The sequence below is a fragment of the Chionomys nivalis genome, chromosome 17, assembly GCF_950005125.1.
Source record: "Chionomys nivalis chromosome 17, mChiNiv1.1, whole genome shotgun sequence".
Lineage (NCBI taxonomy): Eukaryota > Metazoa > Chordata > Mammalia > Rodentia > Cricetidae > Chionomys > Chionomys nivalis.
The window spans coordinates 56,738,295-56,753,150 of record NC_080102.1 but is presented as its reverse complement, the minus strand read 5'-3'; the positions used below and the strand labels follow the sequence as shown (position 1 = coordinate 56,753,150).

General features: G+C 53.4%; 1 protein-coding gene across 2 annotated transcripts in view; it reads right to left on the bottom strand.

The window, feature by feature from the left end:
- The window catches only part of Asic1 (acid sensing ion channel subunit 1), a 32,472-nt gene extending 23,734 nt beyond the window's left edge, over positions 1–8,738 (bottom strand). Inside the window, exons 1-3 of one of the 2 annotated variants that reach the window (XM_057792469.1) lie at positions 8,250–8,738; positions 6,994–7,371; positions 6,264–6,459 (exon numbers count right to left, since the gene is read on the bottom strand). In XM_057792469.1, the coding sequence (XP_057648452.1) occupies positions 6,264–6,459; positions 6,994–7,355 (558 nt within the window). In that variant the 5' untranslated portion in view covers positions 7,356–7,371; positions 8,250–8,738. The remainder of the gene's footprint in view (positions 1–6,263; positions 6,460–6,993; positions 7,372–8,249) is intronic. The other variant, XM_057792471.1, reaches the window with a different exon arrangement.
- Between the last annotated feature and the right edge of the window lie 6,118 nt (positions 8,739–14,856).

Sequence of the window (14,856 nt, the reverse complement as noted above, 5' to 3'; positions counted from 1 at the left end):
AACACAGAATGCTTGGAGCAGCCAAACTGAGCTGAGGTGGGGGATTCTACTCGAATCTTCCAGTGTCCCCTGAGGGCACGAGTGAGAGGTCTCCCTTTCCCTGCCACACCTCAGCCCCAGAACAGGAGCTGGCATTTGGAAGTAGCTCTGTCTGAAGGCAATAAATTACAGGCACCCCCTTGATCCCAACTCCTCATCCCCAATGTCCAATATCCCCCACCATATCCCCAACACCCCCTTCATCATCACAATTGCTTTCCACAAAGTTGAAGCCATTCTGGAATGACCTGTACCTCTAACAGACTGTCCCCAATCCAGTCTGCTGGCATCCCTTCTGCCTCCGGAACACAGTGGGGTGCAGCACACATCTCCTAGTGTGTGTCCACCGGCCAGAAAACACGCCTTCTCCCAGCCCTTTACTTCCATCTCTGCCCCCAGAGGCACTGAGTTACTTACATCAATTCCCTATTACTTTAGGCAAGAGCAGGGAGATCAATTAGCTTAGCGTAGCCTCTTAGCTGATAGCAGTCTGGGAGGACTAGCCGGGGTGGGAGTGGGGAGGGGGAGAGAGGGAACTAAGTAACCCCAGAGATGCCCGGAAAAGATGGGAAGGCAGAGCAAGAGACCCTACTCCAGGGTCTCTGGGCTCCTGCAACGGGCTCTGCTCAGCTCTTCTCCCGGCTGTATCTCCATCCATTCAGGCACTCCCTAGGGAGGCCGGCAGGACCTCCCCAGGGATGGTTGGCAGGACCGGGGTGTGTCTGAGTTCCTTGAGTGAGTGGAGCCCTGCCTCCTGTGGAGCCGCTTCAAAGTCTGCATCTGTTCCTCTCAGCAGTCCCCTGGGCAGGACCATCAGGACTGTCACCAGGATGGCCTTTGTCACCCTGCCACTCCCTCCCAATGGAGAACATAAGTCTGGGTAATAAGATCAGGTCCCTCCAAGTATGTTCATTCTGAGTGTCTAGGGGTCTGGTGGAGTAAGGGGCGTTAGGGAAGGGACTGCCATCTCTGGGCTCTCATTACTCGTTTATTTATTTTTCAAAATTTTACTTTTTGAGTCAGAACCTAGTGCCTCATTCTTGCCAATGTATCCCCACATTCCTAGGCCTCTAGTTGCTTTAGAGGGCCTCTCTGTCCCCAGTCTGAGCCCCAGGATCACACCTCCTTTTAGGTGAGCCCCTTTGTCCCCTCAGCACTCCAGAACCCTTAGAAGGGCCCACCCCTTCCGTGCCCACCACATTCTCTCCACCCCTGCACTAGCGATCGGATTATCCCTTCAGGGTCTGGAGGAATCTTGTGGCCACTCCATGCTCCCAGTTCCAACCCTGCTTAAATCCCTGCTCCTACCACACCCCTACCTCCAGAACCCGCTGTCTCCTATTTCCTTTCTCTTCCAAGGCCCAGACATGAATTCCTGCTTCTTTCTTCCCTAGGCAAAGGCTCTGGGTCTCAGCTGGAGGGGATGGCGTAGGGCAGATTGGGCAACCATCTGCAGGCCCCCTTCCGCCGGTGCCACTCAGCATTCCAGCCACATCGCGCTCCCACTGCCAGGAACAGATAAGGTGCAGCTGGAGGCTGGCACCAGCTGTGACTGTGCTCACTCCCCAGCCCCCTCCCAGAGACTAGCAGCAGCTGAGTACCCCCCCCCATGGAACCCCTGTCCTGCCTTGGCCTGGCTGCCCCTAAGGTGGGGAAGGAGAGAGGAGCTTTAGACCTTGTTGTCCTGGTAACCAAGCACCCCACTGGGAAGGAAGGGAGATGGCCAGGAAAGAAGAGGACCTTGTGTTGGGCCTTCCCTGCTCTCTTGTTTTTTTCAGAAGAGAGCTACTGATATCTACCCAACTGGATTGCTTAGGGGTATCCCTGGCTGCTTCCTGCCTTTCTCAAACCCAAATGACTTCCAAAACAAAATTTCCCCGGACTTAGTTCAGGCCCCTCATCCTCCGAGGCCCCACACTTACCCCCATCCTCCCAGCCTCCACATTCACCCCATCCTCCCAGCCTCCACACTCACCCCATCCTCCCTGGTCCCACTCCATCCTCCCTGGTCCCACACTCACCCCATCCTCCCAGGCTCCACACTCATCCCATCCTCCCAGGCTCCACACTCACCCCATCCTCCCAGGCCCCACACTCACCCCCATCCTCCCTGGTCCCACACTCACCCCATCCTCCCTGGTCCCACACTCACCCCATCCTCCCTGGTCCCACACTCACCCCCATCCTCCCTGGTTCCACCCCATCCTCCCTGGTCCCACACTCACCCCATCCTCCCAGGCCCTACACTCATCCCATCCTCCCAGGCCAATACACTCTCTGAGGTTGAGCAGGGTTCAGAAGCGCATCTAGGGGAGTTGGGATCTTTGGGCATCGAGGCAGCCTTGTTGTATGCCTTCCTGAACAGCCTTAACAACAGGGTAGTTGCTGTTTACGTGAAGAAGTCCAAATATGCCTATGTGCACAGCATCTACAAACACGGAGCAAAGACTTGGGCCCTCATTTAAGACCCCCTGCTCTTCTGGGTGTGGTGACAGGCAATTATAATCCCAGTATGCTAAGGTAGGACTGTGAATTTGAGGCCAGCCTGGACTACAAAGTAAGACCCCCATTTCAACAACAACAACAAAAAGATGAAAAGCCTGTTTGCAACTACTTTTAGATTAAAGACAATCAGCAATGAAAAAGAGAGAAGTATAAACTTGCAAATTTTGCAAAATAATCCTAACTGCCGCTCTTGCATCCTGACCACAGTACCCTGTTCCACTCATGCTCAAGGAAGCATCTGATGCCCAGACTGAGACAGATAAAGTTTGTGGGCAATGTCAACGTTTTTATGGTCTTTTTCGGAAATTTAAGGGAACTGACAATTGTGGCCCAGGTCTGATCTAATATGCTTATGTTATGTCCAATCATTTTGTACCCTATACCCACTATGCTAATGTTGTGGTTTTTGCCTATAAAAATTTTCTGGAATTGCTGTTCGGGGTGCTCTACCTCTTTGGAGACTAGGGACACCCGGTGGTGCTATCGTTAATAAATTCTCTTGCTTCTTGCATCTGCTGGACTGGTTAATTGAGTTGCGGGGCTTCTCCCTCTTGGGCCTACACCCAAGTGGGTGAGGGTCTTTCAAAGACAACCCCCCTTACTACTGAGCGATGCCAGGGTAGTTGCCTCTAAGCCTTGACCCTGCAGACACATGTTTTTCCTCAGTGCTCCATTGGCCCAGAGGTTAGATGCACTTCCCCGACACGCCTCCCGGCTGAGCAGAGTGCTATGGCCAGAAGACAGACATTAATTAGGAGACTGAGGAGAGGAAACGAATGTGAGCCCCCTTAGGATTGGAGACCCAAAGGAGAAAGCTTCCCGGGCCCTTCTGCACCCAAGAGCTACCCCCGAGACCCCTGCAGGTAGACAAGGCTGTGGGGAGGAAAGAGCCTGGCAGTGGGGTCCACCTGCTGGTGCTGGGTAAAGGCTGAGGAGTTTGGATCCAGCAGGATTCAGGGTCAGATCTTTGACACAGGCTGAGAACCACAACAACCCTAGTTTCCCCTGACAATACAGAGCCAAGAAATGCCACAGTGGTGTCTTCAGGATGCCGGCCTGTGTGTCTGTCCTCTGAGCAAGAAAGAGCTCACACTGGCACTGGAGAGATGGCTCAGCAGTTACTAGCACTTGCTGCTCTTTCAGAGGAGCCAAGTTTGGGTCCCAGCACTCACATCAGGTGCTTACACCACCCTTAACCCCAGCACCTGTGGATCCAATGCCCTCTTTCTAGCCCCTGAGGGTACCCATGACTCATGATCCTATAAATGTAAATAAAAATAACAAAGCAAAATGGAAGAACTCAAACTCAGATTGCTCTGGAACTCTGCAAACCAAATACTTCTCTGACAGTTTAAAATTGTCCCCTTAAACATGATGGGCAAATTACATTTCTCTCTCCTCTCTCTCTCTCTCTCTCTCTCTCTCTCTCTCTCTCTCTCTCTCTCTCTCTGTGTGTGTGTGTGTGTGTGTACACCACAGCACTCAAATCGAGGTCGCAGGACAATTTGTGAGAGTTGATTCTCTTCCATTCAGGTTATCAGGCCTGTTGGCAAGCACCTTTACCCACTGAGCCATCTTGCCAGCCCCCAACTAAACTTTTCATTGACTTCCTACATCCCTGTCTTTTACTTTAGCACTTCTCCAGGTTCAGTTATGCTCCTCCCTCCTGCATCCAGCACTACCAACCACCTAAGTGAGCAGGTTTCCTCTCCCTGCTGGTCCCTTCTGTTTGTGTTTTCAGCGTGCTGGAGACAGGGACACTACTCTCTGCTATCTTCAGCACCGTTCTATTTTTCTTGGAAACATAGCCTATGAGCCCAGGAGCCCTTTGGGCTCAAGGTCTGGAGGAGTCCAGGACTTTCCTGTTGGGCAGAAGTGAAAAAGAGAAGTGATTGCACCTGGGGTAACTGCCCATCAGCTTGGCTCAGCAAGGAGTGAGCTCCTGTAATCGGCATGGAATTGACAAAGGCCGGCAAAATGAATCTGCCTCCCAGAGTTTAAAGAGATTGGGAAGGCTTGTGTAACCCCAGCAGGAAACGTTAAACATGCCCAGGACTCTAACCTTTCTACACAAACAAGTGGGGTTCATGCTGTCTAAGACAAGGAGGAAGCAAGCAAGTTGAAGAGAAAACAGTCAGGGAGGAGAGACAAGTATTGAGAGTGGAGAATTAGGAGGAGTCCTCGGGAGACTAAGTTTGAAAAAGCCGTGTCAAAAGTGAAAGTGACATGGATCTTCAGGGTCAGCAATATTAATGATTAAAGCAGACTGTACTGGCCCCTGAGGAGATATGGGTTCTAATCCTGGATCTGTCATCAACCAGCTAGTGAGTTAAGGCTTCGTCGTGTCTCTGTCTGTGCATGTGTAAAATAAAGATAATTTGGTTATTTATCAAAGGGATTGAGAAGCTAGACTCCAGATCCTTAAGGTTTCTTTCTAGCCTTTGTGTGTGTGTATGTGTTTGTGTGTGCGAGTGTGCTTCTTCTTTGTGTTTTCAGATAGGCTCTCTCTATACAGTCCAAGCTGTGCACTTTGAGCTCAATGTCCTCTTGTCTCAGTTTCTTGAGTGCTAGGATTACAGCTTTGCACCATTGTGTCCAGGGTTTTTTGTTTGTTTAATTTGAGAGCTTTATTTTGTTGCCTAGGATGGTATCAAACTCCTGGGCTGGACTGTTCTACTTGCCTGGGACCCCTAAGTATCTGGAACAATGTGTCAATATACCTGAGTAACAGTTTTGATTTCAGACAGGCTCTAGCTATGTAGTTCAAATAGCCTCAAAAATCCCAATCCACCTCAGCTCCCCGAGTGCTGGGATTACAGGTGCATACCCTACATCCGGCTACATGTGATTTCTTTTTTAACCCGGAGGAATCTATGTGATTTGCCCAAGAGCACCTAGCACATCAGTTGCCAAAGTCAGTTTCCCAGAACCTGTGATGCCAGCCGGAGGGCACCACATCTACGGGATGGGCTATGAATGGCCAGGTGGTATCTCCATTTTCAGAAGCAAAGGGAGCCTCCAGTTCAGCTGTAATTGTGCTGCCTCTTGATTCTCTGACACTGAGTGTAGAATATGGCAAGGGCGAGCCTACCTTGCCTTGTGTGTGTGTGTGTGTGTGTGTGTGCACACACCTGTGTGTGTGTGTGTGCTGAGACTGGCACGGAGAGAATGACCCTTGTAGCTGTTCCTGAGGAAGCTTCCCTACCTTCCATGCTCCACAAGCTTTTTAACATGCACTTATACCACCCAGGGATCTTATCTGACGCGGACTGCTGATTCTGCTTCAGTAGGTTAGGAATGCGGGGTGGCAAAGTCATTCATTTCTTCCAAGCTCCCAGATGACAGTGTACAGACCTACTTTTCAGTAATAAGGCTGTACTTACCTACCACTACTAACTCTGATCTCCGTGACCCAGAATAGAAGATTGGAGGGGTTGGGGCCCCTCTGGGTAATGTGTGTTCCTGTGTATGTGTCTATATCGGTGGTTTATGTAGTCTATACCGCAGGCTTCCTTTCCTGCCATCATGGATGCAAGACTGAGGTTCAAGTCTTCATGCAGTACAAATGCACCATGTGCTAAAAAGTCCCCTTCTTCCAGAAGCAAACCCCAAGACACCCAACTTCCTCTCCCAGAACAGCAAACATAAAGAGAGGCTCAGCCTGCTTCTTGTCTGCTCCCCTTTTGCGGATGGGGTGCCACTCCACACCAGGGACTCACCACTTTGAAGTCTTCAGCACTGCAGGTCTCCCCTCGGAAGTGGCAGGAGAGCAGCATGTCTCGAATGTCATGTCCTGCTCTATCGTAGAACTCACGCATGTTGAAGGGCTTGGGCTTGAAGCTACGGAAGTTGGCCTTGTCCTGCAGTATCTCCAGCTGCTTTTCATCAGCCATCTGTGTGTCCGGTATCTCATACCTGGAGCCCAGGAGTGAGCGGCATATGGATCAGCATGACCACTAATGTCCATGCCCTATTTGGGGTTGGGTAGGGGCAGCGCTCAGCCCCTGGAGGATCAGCTCTGGGCATAGATAGACCAAGAAGGAAAGCTGGGACTGTCAGGAGAACCTGACACAGGGAATATGAGAGGACAAAGGATCTGCAGTGGCTGCCCGGGGTAGGGTGAGAAGCATGGGCAAGGCAGGGGCTATGGATGGTACAGTCTCTCCCCTTTAAAGGTGGCTGCCACATCCCCTAAGTGAGGAGATGAGGACATAGTGGCAGGAGGAAGGCGAAGTTCACTCCGGGGACGGTTCCAATATCTCATAGCTTAGGCTGGGTGGGAATGGAGCTGTTTGGAACCATGCTGGAATCAGACTGTGTGTAGGTAACTGGTTCCTCTGCTGTGGCTGGTCTAAGGGGGTGCTATAGCGCAGAGCTGGTTGACTTTTGCTGGGCTAAGGAGGTTACCACTCCACAAGCCATGCAGAGGGGTGGATGGGAGCTGCCCACCTGTTGTTGAGCAGAGCCAGCAGCTCCCCAGCATGGTACAGGTCATTCTTGGAGACTTGACTAAAGCGAAACTCATTGAGGTTGCACAGCGTGACAGCTGGGAAGGTGAGCTGGGAGGCGGCTACCTCGTCAAGCTTGGTGACGTGATGATAGCAGAAGTAGTATTGTACACGCTCAGTGCACACACACAGCAGGACCGCCAGTGAACCCAGGAAGCACAGAGCCCAGAGTGCTCGCTTCAGAGACAGTCGCTCATAGGAGAAGATGTGGGCAAGGCCATGCAGCGTGGAGCTGCTGGCAAAAGCCTGGATGCTCACCGGCTGGACACCACCCACCTCCTCCTCCTCGGTCTTCAGTTCCATCCTTGCCAAGGGGATCCTGGGGGAAGGAGAGGAGAGACAAGAGTCTGTCATTGTCCTGAGATGAAGGTACATAAAGGGCCCCTTCAATTATGTCCACCCAAAATCCTTTTCCGGAGGTCACTGCTCATCCAAGGGAGGACTTCCCTGATGTGCAAACTCCAAGGTGGCTTGACTAAAGGACCATCCAAGATGATAAGCATTCAAACATATAGGCTCAGGTGTCAGCTGAGGTCGGGAGAATGTTCTGCAAGGGAGACTTCCCAGACTATGGGAGACCCCGGATATAGTCACTAGAGTGAATGAGGGAAGTCCCTTATGCACCCAAAGGCAGGCACAGGAGTTCCCTCCAGATGTGAGGTCACTCTGGGACAGGGATGTACCCCAGCCGAGATAAAACTCTCCATAATGGACTGAGCCAGGGGTCAGGAGCTCTTCTCTTAATCAAGGGTATCCCCAGGAACAAGCTGTCACCCTAGATGCTAAACCAGGGCCTGAAAATCTCCAGAGGTGGCCACATCTGGGGAGGGGCTCAGTCTGAATTCTCACCTTCTGTGTCTCCTGTTCTCAAACAGGCACAGGCGCAGGCTGTGTGTGTGTGTGTGCGTGTGTGTGTGTGTGTGTGTGTTTGGGAGGGGGTGGCAGGCTGCCTGAGGTAGATGTATGAAGGGGGGGCGCGGTTCCCTATGACAGCCAGTTGTCCCCGCCCCGAACGCATCCCCCCTCCAGTCCAGCTTATCGTCGCAGTCAGATTCCCGGCTCGGGTCCCCTCACCCCCGCCCCCTCCCCATCCACCTAGCTTTCTCCAGAAGCTGGAGAAAGCTACAAGGGAGGAGAGTCTTGGTTTCGGGATGCTGGGGAGCCCCGCGGCCCAAGGCGGCAGGGTCGAAAACCCACCTGAGGGGGCTGGGGAAAGCCGGCCGCCGTTGCAGGTCCTAGGGCACAGGCCGTCCGTGGGCTCAGCGCCGCGCCGCGGAGGGGCTCATCGCTCGGAGCCCGTGCCGCCGGCCACCGCGGCACCCGCGCAGAACCCTGCAGGGAGCGGCCCGCCCGGCCGGCTCGGCTCAGCTTGGTCCGCCGCCCGCGCGCGCTTGCTCGCTCGGCTCGGTCCGCCCGGGGCTCGGCGCGCTGGCGCTGCGCGGTCCTCTCAGCCCCGGGATCTGCAGGGATCCATCGTCCGGCCGGGAGGCGGCGGGAGGGGAGGAGGAGGGGAAAGGGTGCGCGTGCGCGCCTACGAGTGTCTGCGAGGGTGTCTCTGGGCCGGTGTGCGCGGCCCCCCCACCCCCGGCCCGGGAGCGGAACCGAGGGCTCCCCCCGCTGGCTCTCCTCTTCCCGCTGCTCTCAGCAGCACTACCTCGCTAGGATCTTGGAGCCGGCTCTCTGCTTGCAAGGCCCTGTGGCTTGTGTGTATGTGAGTGTGTGAGACTATGTGTGTGGTGTGTGTATGTGCGCGCGCGGGCGCGCGCAGGAAGGAGGGTGTCTGCCCCCAGCGTCCCCCTCCTCACGCTATCTCCTTCGGATCGAAGCTCCTGCCTCTTGCTGGTGCTTCCTCTGGTGGCACATGACACGTGTACACACACACACACACACACACACACGCTCGGAGTCACAGTCACACTTGACTGATTCAAGTACTTGCCTGTGTGGAGATCCAGAGTCTTACCAAGCCGCTCAGCCTTCCACACATCGCAGAAGCCTACACATCCCTGACCCTTGACCCACACATGAGCCTTTACCTGTTTGTACACATTCACTCACCTGCTCTTATTCCTGCTTCCCATCAACATGTGACATACACACACATGGCATATATATAAATACAGCTTTAGTCACCCAGACTCCATTCGTGTACCACTGGATTGCTTAAAGAGAGTGTGTGCAGACGCCTCACTGGCAGATCTCAAAAGCAGGAGAGAAAGAAAGAGAGGTAGCCAGAGTGGGGGCAGTTGGGACAGAAGTAAGGAAAAGGGGAAATGGAATAAAGGGTATAAGATGGGGAAAGCCTGAAAGGGGAGTACACGTAGGAATGGGGCAGAAATCTGGGGGCTGTTCCTGTAGCTGTCGCCTCTCTCCTTCCCTCCCTCCTTCTTTCTTCGAGGCCTTGGGGAGCCCCTCCCTATCCAATTAGCAGAGAAGGAGCAATCAAGGGGAAGTTGTTAATTTGCTGACGCTCATTAGGGGCTCTTAGCACCCAGGCTGTTGAGGTCTGATGGTGTCAGATGATGGTGGGGTAGTGGTGATGGTGGTGATGGTGGCGTGTGTGTGTGTGTGTGTGTGTGTGTGTGTGTGTGTGTGGTGCAAGACCAGAATTCTATCTGTCATGGCTCCTTTGCTCCACTTACAGGCTGGTAAACTCTGAGAGAAGGAAGACAAGGCACGGGTCTTGGGGACATGGTTCTGGGTTCAAGTTGGAGGAATGGATTTGCAGAACCTGCAGGAGGAGCTGACATAGAAGGAAGAAGTTGATGAGAACTTGTGAAAGGTTGCGAGTAAGGAGTACCCCGGAAACCAGTGAAGGAATCTGGAGATTCCACAGAGAGAGTGGAGCTTAGAGCTGGGGAGAAACTGAGATCCATTCAGCAGGATCCAGAGCACCAAGCTGCCAAAATCAAGATAGAATCTTCCATGCAGGCTGGGGAGCTGTCCAGCAACACAAGCGGCGCTGGTGGACTGCCATGCCCCTGGGCAGCCGCTGGGTGACAGCAGTCTCCCAGACACTTAAACTCCACTCAAAGGGAGGTGGGGAGGCTTTGGGGGTAGGAATTACCCTAGGAGGGTCGCGAGCTGGGTCTGAGGAAGCAATGGTTCTAGCACTGGGTCTAGTCTGATTCCAGGTTCACAAATCTGAGGGGGAGGGGAGGACCATTTTGGAACATCTGTAATTCCTCCGCTTTCCAACCTTCCCAAGCTGAGTGACACGTGGAGCCTCTTTTAGTGGCTGCAGATTGCTTCAATCACCTGGGATGTTACCGAGGGAGCTGGGAGCAGCGGGGGTGGAGGGAAGGTGATGAGGTGAAGAGGCCGGTGAACAGCCTCAGGAGGAGTCCGGGGGAAGATAGAAGGCATGAATCAGATTTCAGGCTCCAAGACCTGCTCCTGCCAGGACCCTTGACCTCTGACCTTCAGTTTCCTCATCTGTACGATGAAGATTGTATGTATTTCAAGGATTGCATTAACCACAGCGTGAAAAATTCTTAGTATATTGGTCTGTGTTAGCCAATCCTCAATAACAAGTATTACCAGCGTTCTGATTTGGATCTACAAGTAAAATGACCAGTGTAGCCACCTCAGGGCAGACCTTGGGATGGTAGCTCTTAATTCAGGGAGTTGGGAAAGTCTTCCAAACGGACCCACTTTAGATCAATCAAATCACACATTCAGTGGGTGGCGTGTAGAGGCCCAAACTTGTTTTGTTTTGAGACAGGGTCTCACTATGGAGCCTTGACTAGCCTAGAACTCACTATGTAGACCAGGCTGGCCTCAAATTCAAAGAGATCTGCCTACCTCTGCCTCTTGAGTGCTAGGACTAAAGGTGTAAGCCACCACACCTGGCTAGTCATGGTCAAACTTTTTTTAAATTATGTTTATTTTATGTGTATGGGTGTTTTGCCTGCACATACATCTGAGTGCCACATGACTAGTGCCTGTGGAGTCCAGAAGAGGGCATCCGATCCCCTGGAATGGAGTATTGCACGGCTGTAAGCCAACATGTGGGTGCTGGAAACTGAACCTGAACCCTCTGGCAGAGCAGCCAGTGCTCTTAGCCACCTCAAGTAGTTCTTCAGCCCCACCCAAACGTTTTAAGATCTCTAAAAGCCGGCAATCTTGAGAATTTTCACTCCTCAGAATCAGCAGGTCTGAATCAAGACTTCATAGAGTTACCATAAGCCCCAGCCTCAGGAGTTTGATTTTTACACCCCATCTAAATTCCTCATTCTGACATCTGCCTTTGTATGAGATGAAATGTAACCCGCACCCACGTGTCACTCCCTCCAGCCCTGTGCATTGCTTCGAACGTCCACCGGAGCTTTTCCTATGTCAGATGTGGGGACAAAGGTAAGCCATGGTGTAGTCCCTGCCTTTAAAACCTCCCAGCATCAAAGCAGTTTGTTCACAAGTGTCTCTAGAACAAAGGTCAGCTGTGAAACAGGGGTGGGGGTGGGCTGGGCTGCAGAGGGCTAGTTATCCTGACAGGGCTTTGTGGATCAGGAAGTTGAGGTGCCAGGGCCTTGGCTGGATGACAGTTGAGGGTCCAGAGCGGGTGATTGACATCCTAGTCCAGTCCTACTGCTTCTCTTCTGCTCCTCTGAGCCCACCCACTCTCAGCCAGGCCCTGATAGGCTCTGCTCCACACCAGTGACAGCTACTCCATGCCCTTCTTGGACCTTATGCCCTTTAGCCCCTGGGCCATGAGAAGGAAACGGGGCTCCTCCCCACATTAGAGAAGATCATCGGCCTAGGACTCACCCAGGGCTTTGGTATCTTGCTGACCTGGGTTCCAAACCTAGATGTGTTACAACAGTGCTGTGTGGTGCTGGCCGAGAAATGTAGTCTGTCTGAGCCCGGCTTTCCTCCATAAACTATAAAACGCAGCTGATGCCTGCCTGGGCCGATGCAGCGTGTGCCTGGCTAACAGTAGGTGTTCTATCAACAGTGCCAAGCACCAAGACCATCTCCGAAAGGCTGATGGGGGCAAATTCCCCATGGACAGTTTCCTTGCACATGGCCCCATCTGCTGCATGTATAGAAGCACCCTCCAGCCCGTCAGAGATGGGTGGAGGAGAGGGGAGGGCAGAGGGGGGACGAGGCCCCCTGGGACTCCTAGGCAGCTCTTCTCGCTCCTCCGTGCGTGAAATCGTGAATGCCCCAATCTGTCGGTATCCACTTCATTTACCAGCTCAGCAAATGCAGAGACGATTAAGAAGTTAATTAGCAGGCAGTAGGGAAGGGGCTAGGGACCCATCCTCACACTCCTTCACCCTTCTGGGTCCCCACCCATGACCTCACTTCTCCTGCCCACCCCCACCGTCTTGGCTTTCTGGTTCAAAGGCTCCTTTCACCCCCCTATGCTTCTCTGCCACCTTCACCCTTTCTAGCCTGTGCTGTGCTCTCTTCTGACCCATTTCTCTCTCCCTTCTCTGCGCTTCAAGGCTCCCTCTTCCTCCTCCCAGCCGAGCTCCATTCTCCTCTCCTCTGCTTTTCCACCTTCCTGGTTCCTGCTCCCACCTGGATCTGGATCTGATCGGACCCCACATAGGAATCAGCAGCTTCATGTTGCCTGCCAGGTTCCCTGTCTGTCCCTGCAGCCTTGGAGGGTCCTCCTCTGGCCTTCATTTCTGACTTCTGGCTCACTGGCTGCTTGAGGGCTCTGATTTGTGTCAGTGCAGGAGGTAGGGCAGGACATGGAGCAGAAGGGACATGGGGCAGGAGGTGGGGGAGATTTCCTTCATACTCCTGTCCCTGTCTGCACAGCTGTGGCTAAGCTTGTACTCCTCCCCCCTCTGGCTAGAAGATGACCACCTCTTTCCCTTCTTTCTTTCTTTCTTTCTTTCTTTCTTTCTTTCTTTCTTTCTTTCTTTTTTGTTTGTTTTGTTTTTGTTTTTCAAGACAGGGTTTCTCTGTAGCATTGGAGCCTGTCCTGGAACTAGCTTTTGTAGACCAGGCTGGCCTCGAACTCACAGAGATCCTCCTACCTTTGCCTCCCGAGTGCTGGGATTAAAGGCGTGCGCCACCACCACCCAGTTTGACCACCTCTTTTCTACCACACATTCTGATTTATGTGTCAACATGTCATATTCTGAAATCACAAGCTTTACAAGGGAAAGATCATTAAGGGGAGGGAGAAGAGAGAGAGAGAGTGTGTGTGTGTGTGTGTGTGCGCGCGCGCACACACACAAGCACACTAGAGCAAGGTGGAGAGTAAAGGGCAGACGGATGCAGAGGGAAGGAGTAGGGAAGGAGAACTGGAGACACCGAGACAGGGCAGAGGTCCCAGTGGCCTTTCCCTGCCTGGAAAGGCTAGGTCTTTGAGAAGTGAGTGCAGAAGGGACACAAAGGTCCTCATGCCAGGGATTTTGCTGCCTCCCAGAAACTTTCCTGGTTAATTTCCTACCTAGCACTGAGTTCCAGGTCCTCCCTGAACCATCTTGGCTTCTCTACTTCAGAAGCTACATCTGCTTGGGTCTGTCTCCTCCTCCTCCTCCTCCTCCTCCTCCTCCTCCTCCTCCTCCTCCTCCTCCTCTTCCTCCTTCCTCTTATTCTGTTTTTTGTTTTTCAAGACAGGGTTTTCCTGTGCAACAGTCCTAGCTGTCCTGGAACTAGCTCTTGTAGACCAGGTTGGCCTTGAACTCACAGGGATTCGCCTGCCTCTGCCTCCCGAGTGCTGGGATTAAAGGCCTGTGCTGCCACCGCCCGGCCAGGTCTGTCTTCCTGTATCTTCTTCAGGTGGGGTATCCCAGAAGAGAAAGTTGCCTTGATTTCCAGAGGCGAGAGCACTGTGGATGCGGTGGGCCTAGATAAGGGTGCTCCAGTCTTTCAATTGCTAGTCTGGAGTGAGACACAGGATTCAGGGCACCTTCTGGGGGAGGGGCTACATTTCTTACAGTGACCTGACGTGAACCTGGTAAATACAGCTGGGGAAATAGCATTTAAGGAATTGTGTAAATGAAGAGCATTTTTGGGAGTCCTGGCTGGGTTAGGCAGGGTCTGTGTCTACGCGCGCGCGCACGCGCTCGCTCGTGTGTGTGTGTGTGTGTTCGCGTGTGTGCGCGCGCTCGCGTCCTCTTTTCCTTCCATCAGTTCGTCCTTGGGGCGCTGGGGTCTCGGAGCTGTTCCTAGCAAAGCACAATCCTCCACCACCTAGCAAGACTTCTCCAGTCCACTGCCCTTCCCAACGGGCCCCCTCCTACCCTAGCCGGCGCCCGTGGAAGGCGCAATCTCAGCGCCCAGGGCGGCCAGCGAGCCAGAGGAGGCAGAGGCGGTGAATAATTCATGGGGCTGGGAGGCCCTTATCTCCCCGGCCGGCCCCACCCGGGGGCCCCTGTGCTGGGCTGCAGTCCCTCGGCTCTCCGCTTTATCTCGACGCCCAGCTTGTAATGCAGCCCTCCATATCACAGGCAGAAGGGGAGATTAATTTTCTGGTTTTGCATGGGCGGGGAGGGGGAGAGGGCGAGGGGAGGTGCCGGGGAGCAGAAGCTGGGATCTTTCCGATTTCAGACTCCAGCGGCTTAATCCTCTCCCAGGCCTGCAGGAACCGGAGGAAGAGGGTGTTGCAAGCCAAATTTCATCATCGGCGTCAGCCCCAACAGAGGGAGGAGGAGGCGAGGGGCAAACAGACGGCAGAGGCAGCAGCGCTGGCGCGGAAAGGGGAGCTGTTTGGAAACAGGGTGTAGGGTGGCCCTCAGCCTCGCTGCGCACAAGGCTGCCTTGTGGTGAGCTGGGACTCCCTGCCCATGTGGTGCACGTGTGGGCACACCACATGGGCACACGTATGTGACACATGGAG